Below are 14,366 nucleotides of genomic sequence, written 5' to 3' on the forward strand. Positions count from 1 at the left end.
CTGAGACTGCTGCATTTGTTTCCAGACAAAAAGATCTACAAATGGTAAAACAAAACTGAATATAGAGTATGTCAGTCAGCGAACATCACATGTATGCTCTGTGTATGCGTGTCAGAGAACAGTGACATCTGCAAATGTGTTTCTTAATCATATCAGTCTTCCTGTCTTCAAGGAAGTCTTTTTGTGCACGTGTGAATGTGTTCCGGGCACTCCGATGACATGTCTTATCAGTACTACACTGCCATGGTGTCACCATGAGAGGGAGTTTTTGACCGTGTTGATTCCAAGCAGTTAAGGAAACAAATTAAAAGAAATGATAAAGTGAAATAAAATTCAGTCTGCTCCAATAGGACAGAAAAAAAGACTAACTAAGAATTCATACATATTGAGACAATATAGGCTACTGCATATACAGGTTGTCCCAAAAGACAATATATTTCTTTTTTTTTAATTTTATTTTATTTATTTTTTTAATTTCATTTCATTTCAGGTATCACAGACATGAGGCCATCAGCAGTGGTATCTTTGGCTTTATGCTGGTTTTGTAAGCATATTATTCCACCCCCCGTGGCTTGCCAATTGACATTAGAAGAGCACTGAAAAACTCCCACCTGGCAAGAGGTTTTTCTGTTCCTGAATGCAGTTTAGTTCAGTGCGGCCCTCTGAATAAACTTCCCCTGGCTTGCACAAATGCCTACTGTAGGAGTTCAGTGTTTTCGTAAGTGGTTTTGGCGTGGTTTATTAGGAACAGATTCAGTTTTGAGAAACTGAAGTGAGGCCATGGATAGCGTATATTATCCTAAGCATTGTAGCAGTGGGACTGCTATAAATCTTAAACTGGCGCTGAACTACAGTCGGGGACAGGAAAAACTTCTTGCCTATGTGGCAATTGTGCAATGCTACTCCAATGTTAATTGAGCCATGGGTAAAGGAATAAAAAAATGATATGCAAACAAAAACAGCAAAGCCTAAGTGTTTAAGCCTAAGCCTCAGTGTCTGATTCTTTCAAGACCTTGCAAAGGCGCATACATTGAATTCTCTTGCGAAACAACTGCATTCACAGAGAATTACAAGAATAATCTCATAAACTAAAATCTACCAAGTACATAAAGTAAGGTACGATTATGGCAGCACGCAAAATGACTGAAAAAAGTGTAATTAGAAATGCAGTATGACATTTCTTCCTAATAAAATGAGCCAATAATTGAATATTTTTCATTATGGAAAATAATGTGTTCACTCCTCTCCCGAACTATCACGTCTTATTTGATCGACCCTCAGGTGTGATGCTTTTTTGATGCAGTGCAAGGTCAAACACTTTAGACCTCCCATTTGTTTCAATCTAAATGATCACATTTACTGATAGTGTAGTGGTGTATTTGCTTGATTAACGTGTACGTAGGTGGCATGGGTTCCGTTCCAGGTGTGTATGGTTGTTTGTCTCTACAGTCTGGGATAGGCTCCAGCTCCCTGCAACCCTGAACAGGATATTCAGTATGGATCATTGATAGATGGATGTTCTTTACAGCCATACAAGTATCAAAATACGTTAACCACTGTTAATAGTGACAGTTGAATATTAAAACTCGATTTGAACTTCTGATGTACATTCTTAACATATGTTCTTCCATTAACACCCCTTGACGCTGCTTATCCTAAGTGTTGCAAAAAAAAAAAAAAAAAAAATCACACTATAGTAAATCCTTGTGACGCTTACTTAAACTGAGGTATTGTGTGGAATGTTGAAGAAATTTAGTGCGACACTAAATTAATTTATTGTAAAAATAACGTGTCCACATTGGTGTATCCCATCTGCTATCAATGGTCCACATTTGTGAGAGTATGGACAATATTCCCAGATGAACTTTGCACAATTGTCCATGGTGATGTCTCTTCTGTGGCCTTTGTAATGACCAGTGAACTATGTTTTGTTATGTTTGCCAATCCCTGTTATGTACACTGAAGTCTAGACTCAACTCTCCACAGACAAGTCAGACATAATTTTTATGTTTGAATGCTAATCAATTTGGTTTAAATACTTATAATACTATAAGACATATGTCAAGCTTTTCACCTCTTCACATTTATTGTATTCAATTCAGCCTTTTACAGTCAAAATCCCCTTATTCAAATTGAATCTTGACATTTGTTGTCTCCAGACACAAGCCCCCAAAATTTCCCACTTCCTCCTGAGATTTCAATCTGACTTCTCCTTCATTCATAAATTCAGACATACTCACATTGTGTCACTGCTGCTCCCATTTCTGGTAAGTGTGTGTGTCATAGTTCAGTACTTCTAAAGTAGTCACACCCACCTGTCCCTTTGCCTGCAAATGAATCATTTGGGGTGATTGTATTGTGACCCTCCCTGTCCTTCAACAATGTGTGATTGTTATTAAACATTTCTCCACAGGAAAAAAGAAAAGACATAGCATGTACTTCCAGTTTGTTTAATTCAAAACACATTTTTATATAAAATATTAATAGTTTTTGACCAATGTATCTCTCTGCCTGGCAGACATAGCTGAACTAGAGGGTAGCTCTAAAGTACTGTGGCACATTCAGTACCATCCATGTGTGATGTAAACATTAGGATAACAGAGTATTGCAGTGTCCCACAGAATTTAATCACGTGGCAGCGCCTGCTTTCAAGCGCACTCTCCACCACACCTCCATATTCCAAGTAGTGCTGAAGAAAGCGCACACTATTATTATTATTATGGTCCTTTTATGACATATGTAGTATTTTTCCACCTCACCATCTCTGGAGGTAATCGCTTTATGTGTCCTCATGAATGGAACACATTTTGTGCAAGTGGACTCAATGGAGAGCCGTGCAGTTCCAGACTTGGCCACCGTGTGGCAGCATCCTGCTGAAACGGTGAATGTATAACTAACACATAACAAGGTCATAACTTGTAAGGGAATTCCAACAGGAAGCCTTGGGCGACATTGGTGAGGGGCAGCTCCAAAACCTGCCTCCCTCCGCCGCAGAGCTCCATGATGCGCCTTCTGCAAAGCTCCTGCAGGGTGGGCTCCCATTTCCTGTATGGGACCCTCAGGCTCCTCTTGGGGGAGTGGGTGTAATGCTCCAAGAGGGCAAAGAGAGTGGGGAAAGTGCGCTCGTTGCCTGTGAGAGAGAATTTCTGCTGCTTGTAGTCGATGCGCACGCTGACTGGCCCGCTCTTGGCGTGATAGGACAGTGTGAAGAAGACGTCCTTCTGTCGGCTGTCCCGGATGAGGTAGCTGCCCAGCGGGGCGTCCTTCAGCATTTGGTGGGCCTCGTCCACTCCCAGAGGGCCCCAGTAGAAGCCACTCAGCTCCAGCTTGGCCGCCGTGTCCGTGATGATCCTGCAGTCCTCCTTGCTGTTGAATGTGGGGAAGTGGGTCAGGTACCTGCATGGCGTGGACGCAGACCTCAGCTTGGGTTTCGGTGCGGCCCGGTGCTGAAGTTGCTCCAACTCGGAAGATTCGGAGCTCGACGAGCCTGACAAGTTGTGCTTGCCGTCTGCCGCGCTGTTTGCTACCATCCTACAGAAGGCCCCAAACCCTCTCCCATTTCTGACCACCACAATGGAACCCTGAAAGAGACATCAGAAAAAGGTCAGTACAGTCTCACGAATCGCAAATCACACGGAATTACCAAAGATCTACAGCAGCGGTTCTCAAAGATTTTACCTATAAATACTTAAAAACAAACAGCTCTAAAATATTCAATGCAAAAGTATTGTACTTAGTTAAACACAACTGAACTGTACTGTTCTGGATTTAAAAAATAAATTTAAGCCACTAATGTTATGCAGAGCTTGAACCATTTGTGTGATTCTTTTGCATACCACTAGAGGCAGCCCACGTATCACCAGTACCACACTGATACAGTACACTTGCACAACCAAATCAGATCCAAAGATAATTCAACCTGATAAACGGTCAAACTTAAATAATGATGAATACACAGGTTTAGTGGAAGAACACTTAATAATTCTGTCTGTCACAGATAAATGAAAAAAGATATATTATTCGTAGGAAATAATTTTCAAACCAATTAAGTCTAATTGGATAATTTCCCTGTGACACACCTGTGCAGTTTCTGCACAGAGGACTATAATGCTCAATTTTGCTGTATTAATTGAACATTAATATTTGTGGCAAAGCATTTCTAATACTGTTCTATATTTTGGCCACTTTTATTTAGGTCTGACCATAATGCAGTGCAGTTCTACAACTTAATTTTAGTCATTATCCTGAAATGGTGCAGCAGTGAGACGAAGTTTGTAGCTTACGATAAAATACTGAAATATGTTTCAAGTATGTTGCCCTCCCATGTAACTCAATACACTGAATGAAGTGTCCAAAATTAAGCAAATCCCCAATCTTTTAACACTGTATGTGCGTTAAATTGAGTCGTTTGTTTCTATGGCCCTTAATTGCTAAATGTTCTCAATTCCACAGCTACATTATAAATTGGTACATTACTCTTGTCTTTTTTTTTTTTTTAATCTGTCAATGGTCTTTTGATCAATAAAGTATACTTAACACACACTGTGTGCATTATGAGCTGCATTTGTTTAGGCAGGCATTCCAGATCGTTTGTGTTGAAACTGTTTAGTGAAAAATGGTTGTGATTCTGTATGTTAAACCGCGTGAAGCACTTTGTGAGTCCCCTCTGAAGTGCTATATAAATACGAATCACTTTTAACAAGATACTTTGAAGTTGGGTGTTATGCCCCCTCCCCTAATTCACGTTCACAGCTGGAATGCTTCAAAGCAACGGTCTGTTCTATCTTCCATTTGACGCGCTCACAATGTGGCTCTCCAAGTGTAAAAAAAAAAAAAAAAGCGAATAGATATCCAGCATGAGAAGTCTTACCGTTTTGTTTAAATTCCAAACGTGCAATCCAGTCTAGGCACAATTACGTCTCTGTCTCTCTCAGCTCAAACACGGCTAACTGCCTTGCGAAGACGCCGCTTGCCTATTTATAAATCCGCTGCCTTGCGAAGCCCAGCCCACGAATAACAAGGCGAACGACTCAGAAACGAAAGTGAAACTCCTCTATCGTTTCGCGTCAGGCTGCGTGCTTATTGGAAGAGTTTCAGCCACAAACGTCGCATGACACCTGCACGTTTAATTGAGAGGAAGGTGACGTTTTTTTAAAATGGATGAATAGTCATACATGTAAATGTTTGTGCTTAAGGCCACCATTAATAAACGTATTAATTATTTACTCCCTATTTCTGTAATTATGTCAACTGCATCCCTCTTTTGTTAACATAATTGAAATTAACCTATATGCTCCTCGAATGCAGAATTATTACATTTACAATTATTATATTTCAGCAGCGGCAGCACGGTGGGCGACTGGTTAGAGCGTCATCCTCACAGTTCTGAGGTGCGGGGTTCAATCCCCGTCCCCGCCTGTGTGGAGTTTGCATGTTCTCCCCGTGCCTGCGTGGGTTTTCTCCGGGCACTCCGGTTTCCTCCCCCATCCCAAAAACATGCATTAATTGGAGACTCTAAATTGCCCGTAGGCATGACTGTGAGTGCAAATGGTTGTTTGTTTCTATGTGCCCTGTAATTGGCTGGCAACCAGTTCAGGGTGTACCCCGCCTCCTGCTCGATGACAGCTGGGGTAGGCTCCAGCACGCCCGCGACCCTAGTGAGGAGAAGCGGCTCAGAAAATGGATGGTTGGATGGATTTTTTTTTATTCCTTACATTCCACAAGCATCCATCAATTTTCCGTACCGCTTTATCCTCACTATGGTCGCGGGCGTGCTGGAGTCTATCCCAGCTATCTTCGGGCGAGCGGCAGGGTACACCCCGAACTGGTCGCCAGCCAATCGCAGGTCACATATAAACAAACAACCATTCGCGCAGACATTGACACCTAAGGGCAATTTAGAGTCTTCAATCAACCTATCACGCATCTTTTTGGGATGTGGGAGGAAACCAGAGTGCCCGGAGAAAACCCACGCAGTAACGGGGAGAACATGCAAACTCCACACAGGTGGGGGTGGGATTTGAACCCCAGACCTCAGAACTGTGAGGCAGTTGTGCTTAACCAGTCGACCCGGAGAGAGAGACGGCTGATATCTTTCCATGCCAATGAAACAACTAGAAACCTCGTAGACACTGCAATGTCAAGGCTGATTCCGAATTCCCTACTAGCTGGCTTTTTGGAAGTTATTTGTAATTCATTTTACATATGTAAATTATTTTAAAAAAAGATATATTTTCTTAGCCATTGCCCTGGTTTTTGTTTTATGGAGGGCCTCCATGCCCATTCTTGCCAATGCCCCGAAGAGGTCTAGAAACGCCCCTTGATGTGTACAACTTCATATGGCCAAGGTCTGAGGTTAAAGATCAACTGGTTGAATCCTGCAAAAATAAGCTAACAATGTTATCTTTCTTTACACACCATTAACTTATTTTTAACACTGGTCGTGAAGTACATGCTGCTGCCTTTCATGCAAACAGCACAGGTTTGATTCCTGGATTTAAAAAAAAATGGGTGGGATGCATGGGGATTGGAATTCAGTGTAAAAAAAGGCAAAAGTCAACAACTAACATTTATTTCCACTATCCTTCTTTTGCAAGGAAAGTTACAGTTTTTCCTTGTAAATGACTGAGAAGGTTTGAGCTCAAGTCACATCTTGATGGATAATCTTATTTATTATATAGAGCTAGTCTCAAAGCCCTGCAGTCATACAGCAGAAGGGAGGGGAAGAAGGTTTTACAAGTCTGCTGTAATCAGTAATTTGAAACAGTGCGACGCCGGATGTTTTGCCAGGCTGTCTTTGCCATGTATTCGAATTACTTGCTTGTTTATTCCTTAAGTTTCATTTCTATGAAATGGGGAGCGACACAGGAGAGTGTGTGTGCTCATTCTGTTCACGGAGCATGTGCACACATGACCTGTTGTGGGTTATGTGTTCAAAACACTGCAGAGAATACGTCCAATGCATGCATATAAAAAACTATAAAGAAATCAGTGACTGCATGCATTGATTGACATTGACCATCGCATAAGGCACACCAGCATCTAATATGATCCATACATGATTTATATCAACATTTTTGCACTGCATCCTACTGAGCTTTGTTAGCTCCATTAAATTTTTTGATGCATGTCACAATATGACTGCACATTAATAGATATACAGTATTGTAACTTAAATAGCTCTCTGACAGTGTCATTAATAATTGAGCATTATTATATTTGTATTTTCACATAGAATATGCAGGCCTAATGAAGATCTCTGGGAGTATTTTGCAGTTGGAATACATTTATGATCTCATTCAATTGTGAAACAATGTTTAACAAGTCGTTAAAACTCGATGGTTCAATGTACAGACAGACATCGGCAGAGCAAACAAAGCACCAATTATTTATGATGATTATTATTTTTATTTTTTTTAAGTGTGGGAATGGCGTGCACTTGTCTGGAAGCTGGAGCTCTTCCTTGAAGCTGTGTCTGCGTGGTTCGGTTGTAAATACAACAAACCTTCACAGTCATTAAACAGTGACAAGGAATGTAACTGAAGGGAACTTGTTGTTTGCACTATACAGTACAATACTCCTGGTTCTTTTGTTTTACACATCAACCCGCTGCAGGATGTACAGTACATCCCCACCTTACTCCACACTTGAGCAACTGTATTAGCTGTCACCATGTGCAACTGTTGTATTTGGTCTTGTTTCAGCATCCCCTTTCGGTCACATTTCTTTATACAGTATTTGAATTTTCCTAGTTCCACCTCATGCAGTGCTGTTATTTTCTAGGGAAGATTATGCTTTCATTATGACCATTTACAAACCATTAAATGCTTCCAAACTTTCACTTTCAGTTCACATGACCTTTATCTACTTAGTGTGAGTATTTAGAGGATAAATGTCAGCTATGGTAACTATAGCCATGTCTCCTTTTTTTTTTGCTGTTTGAATTTATGATCCAAAATCCAGCCTGTCAAACCACTTGGTGAATGTATCGTTTGAACTATTAAGGAAGTGGAAGCAGAGCTGCGGGGAAAAGAGAAGCAGCATTTCAGTGACTTTCGACAGATGATTTGGAGGAGGTTTAAAGAATTTACTGGGGTATTTTTTGACTTAACATCTGATTGTGATCTGTTATGTAGTAAACCGTAAACATATGCAGTCCTCTAAATGTGAAAATAAAAATGTGGACTACTTCCATGAACTTCAAAGGCTTATGAGAAGCAGTACAGCTGTTTTCAAAGTTTGACAGTCAAACAAGGTGTTTAAAAATGCCTCACTGCTTTAATTACTGGTCATTTAGCCACCAAATTGTACAACAATCGTAACTTTTCCCTTTTTTCCCTCATTAGTCCAGTGCATGTAGTTGTATATAAATAGCTTGCACACAACATTAGATGTACCTTCACACCCTAATAAGGTCTAATAGAGAGCTCTTTCTAAAATTGTTATTGAAAGGTTTAATTTCAGTTTTACTGTGGCTGACAGTAGCATTCTTTACAGAAAGAAATACAATATGTACAAGGTTACAAACACTGTTTGGAGCTTTGTGGCCCACGCAGCAACATTCCACAAAATAAGGTGAAGTAGACTGCACTGTTCTTGTCTATCCATGACTGTAGCAAGTTTGGGATGGATACCATATAGTTGTGCAGAAAAATGTGATTGGCTGTGAAAAAGCTCTGCACGGCCATTGCCTAGTAACGCTTTATCTGAGAGGTCCCTAAGTGTGTGTATATATATATATATATATATATATATATGTATATGTTCCAGGAGGATGTTTCTCCTGGCTAAGAGAAAGTTTACTCTCAGAGTGAAACAGAAAGAAGTTGTAAATTCATGGGAACAGCAGCCTTTCCTCCCTATTTGAAAAGCTTGAAGTGCAAGGAAGCACAGGACATTATCCATGTAAGGCTGTGTCATATATACAGTATAAAATGAGTGGAATGTGTGTCATCTGTATGAGATGAGTGGGCATAGTTTGTAGACTTCCTTTATGAGTGGGAAGTTTCCTATGGGACTAATGGTTTGATTCACAGCAAAGAGAGTAGTTCCTAGGAATAAGATGATACACATTAAATGGAATGATGAATGGACAACAATCAGCCAATCAAACAAATTACTGGTAATGCATACAAAAGTGCCCCTCCTTGAGCCGTCACCTTATCGTGGTGGAGGGGTTTGTGTGTCCCAATGATCCTAGGAGTTAAGTTGTCTGGGGCTTTATGCCCCTGGCAGGGTCACCCATGACAAACAGGTCCGAGGGGAGGGACCTGACAAAGCATGGCTCAAAGACCCCTTATGATGACGACAAACGATGGACTTGGTTTTCCCTTGCCCGGACGCGGGTCACCGGGGCCCCCCTCTGGAGCCAGGCCTGGAGGTGGGGCTCGAAGGCGAGCGCCTGGTGGCCGGGCCTGCACCCATGGTGCCCGGGCGGGCACAGTCCGAAAGGGTAACGTGGGTCCCCCTTCCCATGGGCTCACCACCTGTGGGAGGGGCCATAGGGGTCGGGTGTAGTGTGAGCCGGGCGGTGGCCGAAGGCGGGGACCTTGGCGATCCGATCCGCGGCTACAGAAGCTGGCTCTAGGGACGTGGAATGTCACCTTTCTAGCAGGGAAGGAGCCCGAGCTGGTGTGTGAGGTCGAGACATTCCGACTAGATATAGTCGGACTCGCCTCCACGCACAGCTTGGGCTCTGGTACCAGTCGAGAGGGTTTGGACTCTCTTCCACTCTGGAGTTGCCCACGGCTGGTCTGGGAACGCCTCGGGATGGATGGATGAAGTGGCTGGGGACAGGGAAGCCTGGGCATTCCTGCTAAAGCTACTGCCCCCGCGACCCAACCTCGGATAAGCAGTAGAAAATGGATGGATGCACTGCTTTCAGTCCAAGCACCATGTGAAGTTTTTTGTCCAATCAGATCTCAGCCTCTGTTTTCTGCCATATCAATGTAATTTGCCAAGGCCCTTCAGAACCAGTAGTGCAGGCTGATGTCATATGAATTATATTACCAATGGGAGTGTCTTTAACCAATCAAAGTTCAAATTTGCCTGTTTTTGTAATGTTATTGTATAAATGTTAGTTTCGAATTGCTCCAAATGATGTACATGGCACAGTTGCACACTGTTACATTGCATTTTTTTTTGTATATAGTACTGCGGTTTTCTATAATTGCAACTTGATAGTGGTAGTATAAGGAGTGGATTAAGTCGGGTCAGTCCCCACTGACTCAGGTACCAAATGCACAGCCTGCCACTGATCAAATGCAACATAAAACATATTGCTTAGAAGGATTATGTCAGTTTATGAAATGTTTTTTTTCTTCTACTATATACAGTATACGATATTATGGCCACAGGAGCTTTTAATCAAAAACATGATCAGAACATAGATACCATGGAGCCTTAACCGTATGAAACTCCCATTGGTGTTTTCTTATTATTTGTATAGAAATTGAAAGTCTGACAAAAAAATTTATACGTCTTTTTGTGGCCAGATATTATATGTAAAACTACTGTGGGTTTGTTTCGAAGTGTGACATCACTAAAAGAGGGAAGCAGCACTTCGCTGTAATTATTTTTCAAACAAACAGGATCTATGTAAAACATTTCCAGGAAGTCCCTACATATTCCAATACACAGACAGAAAGATTTGATTTAATAAAGAATACAGTGGAACTTCCAAAGTCCAGCACAATCTGTTCTATGACACTTAAAATGTATGCACATATCACAGTACGAATGAATTATAATCCTCAAATAAACACTGATTGAAACATTGTCACCTTACTACGGATTGCGCTCGTTTTGGTTCTGAATATGGAGATCTGCTCAGGGCAGGGGCAGAACTATTCTAATGGGTTATGGGGCTCCGGGGCACCCAAAAAAATCATGAAACATTCAAAACGATTTGCCTTTTTACATATAAAATAAAGCTGTGCTGTCATTTTCTCAAATTAACTCTAATATATATCTCCTTGATTGAAGGGTTTTAGCATGTTTAATAAAATCAAAGAATGTCAGTGGCCCTTGGGGTCCTTTCATTTTTCTGTATTGTGAAAATATCAGACGTTTACATTTTGTCATTTTTAAAAATATATATTATTTTATTTATTTATTTTTGTGTAATGTGAATTCAACTGTTCAGAAAATCAACTAAATTTGTCCACAACGGCAATGACAGAAGTATAGGTTTGGGATGAGTAACCTGACCACGAGATGGCGCCATTATATTCTCTGTCAGGAGCTTTCAAAGGAAGAGGCGAGGACGCTTTTTTTTTTTTAAGGGAGAATGAAATTGTGACACAGACGTCATACGAGGCTGTTTTGTGGTCGTGTGTTTTCGAGATGAGAGATGGAGATGGCCACCAGGCTGGAGGGAGAACGTCTCTTTCTTGTAGTATCTTGCCCGACAGTACTGTTCACCATACCTCCGTCTCTTCTGGTGGGATGGGACTTGACGAGTGGAGGCTGGCTTGACCGCAGTCCAATAACGTATATGCGGTATTTATAGCAGTGCTGCGCACAGTGTAATGACTTTCTCATCTCTCGTTTGAGGTTCAGGTTTTTTTTTGTTTTTTTTTGTTTTCTTCTTCTTCTTCATTTCATTTCATTTCAGCTGGTCTTGGACACAGCACATATTTGTAATGGAATATGTCCTCATAAGGTACACTTCAACTCCCCCAAGCAATGTCTTTAATCATTTGAACGTGTATGTATGATGTAGTGCGTTTCTACGCCACTTCAAATTACAACCACAATAATACATTTATTCCTAAATTAATATTTTCCTGACAATGTCAAAACTGAAAATTTAGTTTTTGCAAAGGCAGGTTATTTTTGATACTCTTGTGATGGATGTGCAGGAGTACTTAATGAAGTGTCCCCCAAAGCTGTGGCCAGTGAGTGGAAGCGTTTTTTTGTTTTGTTTTGTTCTTTTATGTAAAATGTGACCTTATCACAAGAATAAGGAAGTGGACATATTTTATGCATCCCCATTTCATTTTGGAATGAGCACCTAGTTGTATTTTGTTCAACTTGTGTTTATAAATTAGTGTACATGTTGACATACAGTGTCATAGAGATAACAGTTCAAAATATACCCTCAGTTTTATGAGATATATTTAAGGGGTAAAATATATAAATAAAATGCTGATAAAATAATGCCTCTGATGGCATTATGCTATTTGTAAACCCAGGTTTTGTTCCAGCGCTTGTGTAGGATAATATTATGATAGACACAAAAATGATGTGTAATGTCAAAATTGTCATAATAATAAACAATAATGTTGAGATATTGCATTTTTCTGTTACCAAACCCTTCTTCTACAGTAACGACTTGAACAAACAATTTTCCTTGTCTTCTGATTTCAAAACTAGTTATCCCTCAATTTGTTGTGTAATGTTAATAATATGTTTTGGTAATTAAACATTTATATGGTTTCACTGTTCTAACGGCCCTCTGAGGGAAATCACGCGGCCCGAGACAAAGAAAGAGTTTGACACCCCTGGTATAGTACCTTGCTGTGCCCGGCAGCACCATGTCTACTGGAAGACAGTGTAATTAAGAGCAGGAAGAAGAAGCGGAGAAGGTCCTTAGCAAATCTCCTGTAGGCCTAAAAGTCACAGAGGAGAGATAATATATGCCTGTGAGTATTGTATGTTCTGTTTGTGTTTTTTTTTTTTTTTTTTTTTTAAAGTAGCAGCTGTTTGAAGGTCTAATTACTGTAACATTGATGCTAATTTCCATTAACTTGCCTATGGTGTTTTGTATTGTAAGTTAGCATTAAGCTAGCGGAATGTCAATAGGTGAAACTACATGGTTTGGTTGAACAGTTTGGTGTTGAAATATATAGTGTTTAATTCTCTTTTGTTTTGTGTGTCAACTAAAGAGTTTGAAGCAAGTACTCTTTGCCTCCTTTTTGAAGAACTGTGCAAGCGAGTGAGAACAGGTGCTAAGGAATTCTATTAAAAGTGTGATTTGATTAGTTTTTTAAAAAATGTATTTTTATGAGTTTAATTGTGTTGAAAGTATGTGGGAGAGTAAAACTATTTTTATTTTATATTTAGTTAATTTTTTTTTACATGGTCTGTCTACTCTATATTGTGGATGGTTCTGGAACGTATTCCCCATGATCAACCAGGGTTCACGTGTAGATGTGTCCAAGTCCACCTTGGTTGGTGCTGGCTCCAAAATGCACGCAGCATTTGTGCAACTAAAGTTCCTCCAGCACAGGTGAAATAGAGCAGCTGGAGCAGCACCGTGTGCCTGTTGTTTACTCCCTCCCCGGGCCAATAGTGGGAGGAAGAAGCAATGAGAACCACAGTGTGAGAGGGGAATATACTGGTCCAGTGTGGGAGCAGAAAAAGGGAAAATACGGTATGCTTTAAAAAATTCAGTAATAAAGTCCTCCAGCAAAACAACTTTTCGACTCGTCAGGTGTGCCAACTTTCTTGTGCCCACGCATTTACAAATATGATCATTTCAATATATTGTAATGAGTATGCTATGACTGGAAGCACGATTTTGGTTCTTGTATGCTGCAATATTTTTATGTAAAAACTGGTGAGACCCAGGTAGGCTACATACTAAAAATTGCAGTACTATACAATCTCTCATGGTCCGTCAATGTTCAATTTACAAAAGCAATATACTAACAAGAAATAGACAACGTGACAATTGTGATTGCTGACATTGTTTTTCCAGGTAGTGTTGCACCTTTTTCTGCACAGCCACTTGTTGCTTGGCAGAATACACAACTGCTGTTTCCTTGGCAACTTGGGGTGAGGGCTCCACTATTTAACACAGCAGATAAAGGACAGGGAGAACTGGCAGGAACATAGCTATACCAGTACTCAGAATGACAAAATAATTCCAAAACATTTGATTTCTCAGCAGACTACTCTTTTACTACTGTAAAAAGTATACTAAAAAAAAAGTGAATCACTGTGACATAAATTGTATTGCTGCCATCTACGTTACAGAGAATCATTGCTGGCCTATCATCATAAACACGCTTTCCCTGCGCCATAGTTATATCAGATCCCGAAGAAAAAGAGAAGAGTGGCTTATGTGCGATGCGAAATGAGTCACACTGTGACATTCTATATATACACATCCAGGTACTCACAGTGAATGCTTACGTCACCATCTGAGCCTCTCGATGCCGAAATCTGCCGCAAACGAAGACGTTCTCATAATTTTACAGTCTGCAGGGTCACGTGATTATGTAACACTGCAGATAACTGGGGCTCCAATCTAAAATGTTTCATAACAATATGAAATGTGAGATTTTAACTCCTTGATTAATCAATGTCAGTATCTCAATTGATGGAAGCAGAGAGAATACCACTGGCTGCTGTCTGTCTCT

General features: G+C 40.5%; 1 protein-coding gene across 1 annotated transcript; it reads right to left on the reverse strand.

The window, feature by feature from the left end:
* Positions 1 to 2,330: 2,330 nt before the first annotated feature.
* Positions 2,331 to 4,950, reverse strand: socs1a (suppressor of cytokine signaling 1a). Its single transcript, XM_061700723.1, has 2 exons — positions 4,871 to 4,950; positions 2,331 to 3,581 (listed from the first exon to the last, which is right to left on the reverse strand). Exon 2 carries the CDS (start codon positions 3,528 to 3,530, stop codon positions 2,910 to 2,912), a length of 621 nt encoding a protein of 206 aa, XP_061556707.1. The 5' UTR covers positions 3,531 to 3,581; positions 4,871 to 4,950; the 3' UTR covers positions 2,331 to 2,909.
* Positions 4,951 to 14,366: the final 9,416 nt, after the last annotated feature.

The sequence above is a fragment of the Phycodurus eques genome, chromosome 16 (assembly GCF_024500275.1).
Source record: "Phycodurus eques isolate BA_2022a chromosome 16, UOR_Pequ_1.1, whole genome shotgun sequence".
NCBI lineage: Eukaryota > Metazoa > Chordata > Actinopteri > Syngnathiformes > Syngnathidae > Phycodurus > Phycodurus eques.

Excerpts from the sequence above, each read along its gene's own strand:
- socs1a (XM_061700723.1), bottom strand. The coding sequence starts at position 3,530 with ATGGTAGCAAACAGCGCGGCAGACGGCAAGCACAACTTGTCAGGCTCG.